The sequence below is a fragment of the Cebus imitator genome, unplaced genomic scaffold (assembly GCF_001604975.1).
Source record: "Cebus imitator isolate Cc_AM_T3 unplaced genomic scaffold, Cebus_imitator-1.0 Scaffold213, whole genome shotgun sequence".
Lineage (NCBI taxonomy): Eukaryota > Metazoa > Chordata > Mammalia > Primates > Cebidae > Cebus > Cebus imitator.
The window spans coordinates 1,043,737-1,048,718 of NW_016107528.1; the positions used below are offsets into that span (position 1 = coordinate 1,043,737).

Consider the following 4,982-nt stretch of genomic DNA (forward strand, 5'->3'; position numbering starts at 1 on the left):
AAAAAAAAAAAAAAAAAGAAAGAAAGAAAGTTGGCTGGACTTGCTGGCCTCTTTCTTTCTTTCTCCCTGTTCCAGAGTTCATGAGCACACCCACAGGCTGGGTAAGTGGTTAAAAAAAATGGAAACATAAAAATCAGTTTGTTTTGCTCTTTGTAAACAGTTGTGTTAAAAGATTTCAGTGAAGGGAGAAAAAGCAGTGGATAATCCATTAAAACTCTATGCCTCTCTACTTTCTGCTGGGGTAATTACCATAAAGGAAAATTGCTGGGCCCTGGTCCTCCTGCCCCTCCACCCTGAGAAACTGTCATCTATGCTCCTGAGTTGGGCTGAAAATGGCCCTGACTGGGTAGGGAACTGGCTGGTGAAAGAATTGGCTTTCAAAATCTCCCATTCTCTTCCCCACTTCCTACAGTCTTACAAGTCAGATCTTTCCCAAATAGACCTATCGATGATGAAATGAGACCAAATTAACATGAAGTATCATTATGAGAAAGAAATAGCCAGTGATACCAACACTTATGAGATGGGGGCAGGTTTGCCAGATATTTTAAGGTTTCTTTTTTGCCTAACCAATAAAGTTACTGCTTTGTAAGAGCCAGTCCAGGTTGGGCGCAGTGGCTCATGCCTGTAATTCTAACACTTTGGGAGGCCAAGGTGGGAGGATTGCTTGAGTTCAGGAATTCAAGACAAGCTTGGGCAACATAGTGAAACCTCATCTCTACTAAAAATAAAAATAAGAATAAAAATAAATTATCTGGGTGTGGTGGCACATGTCTGTAGTCCCAGCTACTTGAGAGGCTCAAGGGGGAGGATTGATTGAGCCCAGGAGTTTGAGGCTGCAGTGAGCTATGATCACTCCAGTGCACTCCACCCTGGGGCAACAGAACGAGACCTTGTCTCCAAAAACAAATGAACAAAACAAACAACTAACAAACAAAAAAAAGCAGTCCAGATTTTCTCATACTCTGAACTTGTAGAAACCACCAAAAGACCCTTAGGCTCTAAGCTTCAGGATCTTGGAGAGGTACAGTGTTAACAGCTCAGATTATCATTTCAATTTTTATTCAAGTGTGTTCATGTCTACATCCTTCTTTTGAAGCCTCTGAGACTGTGACTCTGAGACTTCTGTAACTTTGAATGGAAGAATGAGCAGAGAAACAATTTTGAGACTTAATATTAAGGCTGAGCACAGTAACTCATGCCTGTAATCCTAGCACTTTGGGAGGCTGAGATGGGCAAATCATTTGAGGTCAAGAGTTCAAGACCCGCCTGGCCAACATGATAAAACCCCATCTCTACTAAAAATGCAAAGAATTAGCCAGGCATGGTGGTGCCCACCTGTAGTCCTAGCTACTCAGGAGGCTTGAGGCATGAGAATCACTTGAACCTGGGAGGTGGAGGTTTTAGTGAGTCGAGATTGCACCACTGCACTCCAGCCTGGGTGACAAAGTGAGACCCTGTCTCAAAAAATAAAAAGAGCCAAACAGAGGATATACAGCTTAAATAATGACTTTTCATATGTTTATGAAAATCTTTATCTCCTTTTCACTCCACGTGTTCTTTTTTCTTCTTTTTGAAACTCGATGTTTATTTTCCATGAATCTTATGTGTTAAGAGCCCACACAAGAACAGCTTAAGATCATTCAGTGGTTGCTCCTACCCATTCAGTGGCCTGAGCAGTGGGAGCTGCAGACCAGTTTTCCGTGGCAGGCTGGGCGCTCCAGTTTTCAGTAGGGAACTGCTGGATAGATACAGAGGGCACCTGCCTGTCTTCAGACCAGTCGGCAACCTCAGGCTGTGTCACAGTGAACTCAGGAGCCGGAGCAGTCCATTCACCCTGAAACTCCTCCTTGGTCACAGCCTTGTCAGCAGCAGCCTGCTCTTCTTTTTTAATCTCTTCAGGATCTCTGTAGAAGTAGAGATCAGGCATGACCTCCCACGGGTGTTCACGGGAAACGGTGCCATGCATGCGCAAAACTTCCCGAGCCGGCATCCACCACATCAAACCTACTGAGTGAGCTCCCTTGTTGTTGCATGGGATGGCAATGTCCACATAGTGCAGAGGAGAATCTGTGTTACACAGAGCAATGGTAGGTAGGTTAACATAAGACGCCTCCGTGAGAGGCTGGTGGTCAGCCTTTGGGTCAGTAACCACAAGCAGCCATGGCTCCCGGAAGGCTGCCTGGATCTGGTTGATGAAGGTTCCAGGAGTAAAGCAGCCAGCAACTGAAATGGCTCCAGTGGCAGCAGCAAACTTCAGCACAGCCCTCTGGCCAGTATTCCTGGAGGATATAACACTGACATCAGCAGGGTTTTCAATGGCAACAATGGCACGAGCTGCCAGGAGAAGCTTCTCCCAGGTCCTCTTCAGATTTATGATGTAGATGCCATCACGTTTCCTTTTATAGATACACTGCTCCATCTGGAAGTCAAGGTTGGTGCCACCTAAATGGGTTCCTGCTGCCAGGAACTTAAGGACATCTTCCTCCTTCATTTGCAGGACATCAAGGACTCCGAACATTGTGAAAGTTTCCCTTAAGTTATGACGGGAATCCAGAACAACGCCGTTTGGAGCCCTCCGCAGGTAGGGCGGAAAGCTCCATGTGTTCTTTTTTCTGTAGAACCTACCACAGTGCAAGCAGTCAACAAATATTTGTTGGAAGAATGAATGAATGCATAAATTCATTATGATCAGTTATTGCTGGTCAAGAGCAAGATAAATGAAGGTCAAAGAATAGGTGCCAGAAGGAGATAATTTCCTCTTGACATTAGGACTAAGTTCCTAAGAGGCCTTCCTGCTTATCTGAGTGATGTTTAATTTCTTAGGCCATGTGATTTATACTGACCTTACTTCTTACCAACAAACAGTGATTGGTTATATAAACACCCAAGTAATTCAGACCCATGTATGTCTATTTCTGCAAAAAAGACCTGTGCCTTGTTGTTGAACCCTTGTTCATCCCAATTCTGGAAAAGCTGGTGGAAGGAAAGACACTGTCATGTCCACTTCCTTCCTGACTTGGACTCCTTTCTAAGGGTTGGTGTTTATTTCTTAGTTACAGTGGGGGTTGAAGGGGGCACATGTACATTTCCTGAGTGTTTGTAGGGTGTGGGGAGTGATAACAAGAGCAGACATGAAGCCACAGACAGTGCTGCCTTCATTAAGACCAGGCTACCTACCTAGAACAGAAAGACTGGCTAAACTGAGAGAAGCAGTGATCGTCCAAGCTCATGTTGAGCTCTGAGGGGAAATCCCATTTCTGGGTGCAGCTGAATCACGCATACGTATATTACAGCAGTCCCCAAACTTCCTGGCACCAGGGACTGGTTTCGTGGAAGATAATTTTTCCACGGAGGGGTAGCAAGTCGGGGGCGATGGTTTCAGGATGATTCAAGCACTTCACATTTATTGTGCACCTTATTTCTATGGTTAGTGTAGAATCAGTGGGAGCCCTGAGCTTGTTTTTCAACTAGACAGTCCCATCTCAGGGTGATGGGAAACAGTGATAGATCATTGAGCATTAGATTCTCATAGGGAGTGCACAACCTAGATCCCTCGCATGCGCGGCTCACAGTAGGGTTTGTGCTCCAGTGAGAATCTAATGCCGCCACTGATCTGACAGGAGGCGGAGCTCAGGCAGTAATGCGAGTGATGGGGAGCAGCTATAAACACAGACAAAGCTTCCCCCACTTGCCTACCGCTTACCTCCTGCTGTGTGGCCCAGTTCCTAACAGGCCATGGCTGATACTGCTCTGTGGCCTGTGGTTTGGGGACCCCTGTCCTAGGAGATCTGTGAGCAATGTCTGAAGTGTTAGTCAAGGGAAATGGAGCTCATCCTTCCAAGGCTGAGGCCAGATCTTGGCTTGCCCATTGCAGAGGATAATTCTTTGGGCTCTAAGATGTGGCTTTGCTTCCTCATAACCTGTTTTTTTATTATTAGTGTCTAAGTAGTAAGTAAGTGTAATTGGCTTCTCTTAAAAGTCTTTTGGGCCAGGCATGGTGGTGCACACCTGTAATCCCAGCACTCTGGGAGGCCGAGGTGGGAGGATCACCTGAGGTCGGGAGTTCGAGACCAGCCTGACCAACATGGTGAAAACCTGTCTCTTTAAAAAATAAATAATAAAAAAAAGCCTGTTGGAAGTGCTTTTATGTCACATGAATAGAAGCAATGGAGATAATTTCCTTCCTTCACCTTCATTCACTGTTCTGTCTTTGGCCCAGGTTCACTTTCAGCACACCAGAGATGTTGCTCCTGGTCATCTGTGTGTATCTGGGTTCAGTTCTTGGATTCACTGTTCATGCAGGGTCATTTGCAGTCTCCTCCATCCTCCTCCCACCTTCTGTTCCCTATCTTTCATGTCAGCCAGTTAGACTGTACCTCATCCTTTGAAGGGAACTGGGAGTCTTTCTTTTGCTCTCATTTTCCCCAGTGTGTAGACACTAGCAATGGCAAGGTGGTTTACCATTCACCATTAATAAACATTTTCCCAGGGGTTTAATCATCAACATGTTATTTCCTGTTTTTCTCACATCAATGTGAAAACTACCTTTATCTCTCTAGTGACAATTTGCTGGTGTGACACAGCTTTTAATAAAATTGATTAACTGACTTCTCAGAGTTTACCTCTAGGGATGTCTTGGGACTCATTCAGCTGTCCAAAAAAAAAAAAAACAAAAACCAGAGTTAGACTGAAACAGGGGTGAGACTAGGAAGCCATTTGCTTTGAAAGACTGTAGTTTCGGTCGGGCGCTGTGGCTCAAACCTGTAATCCCAGCACTTTGGGAGGCCGAGGCGGGTAGATCACGAGGTCAAGAGATCGAGACCATCCTGGTCAACATGGTGAAACCCCGCCTCTACTAAAAACTACAAAAAATTAGCTGGGCATGGTGGTGCGTGCCTGTAATCCCAGCTACTCAGGAGGCTGAGGCAGGAGAATTGCCTGAACCCAGGAGGCAGAGGTTGCGGTGAGCCGAGATCGCG

The 4,982-nt window shown here is 45.6% G+C and overlaps 1 protein-coding gene across 1 annotated transcript; it reads right to left on the reverse strand.

The window, feature by feature from the left end:
- Positions 1–1,624: 1,624 nt before the first annotated feature.
- Positions 1,625–2,588, reverse strand: LOC108317978 (40S ribosomal protein SA-like). The gene has a single exon (XM_017548686.2). The coding sequence runs from the start codon at positions 2,519–2,521 to the stop codon at positions 1,640–1,642; it is 882 nt and encodes a 293-aa protein (XP_017404175.1). The 5' UTR covers positions 2,522–2,588; the 3' UTR covers positions 1,625–1,639.
- Positions 2,589–4,982: the final 2,394 nt, after the last annotated feature.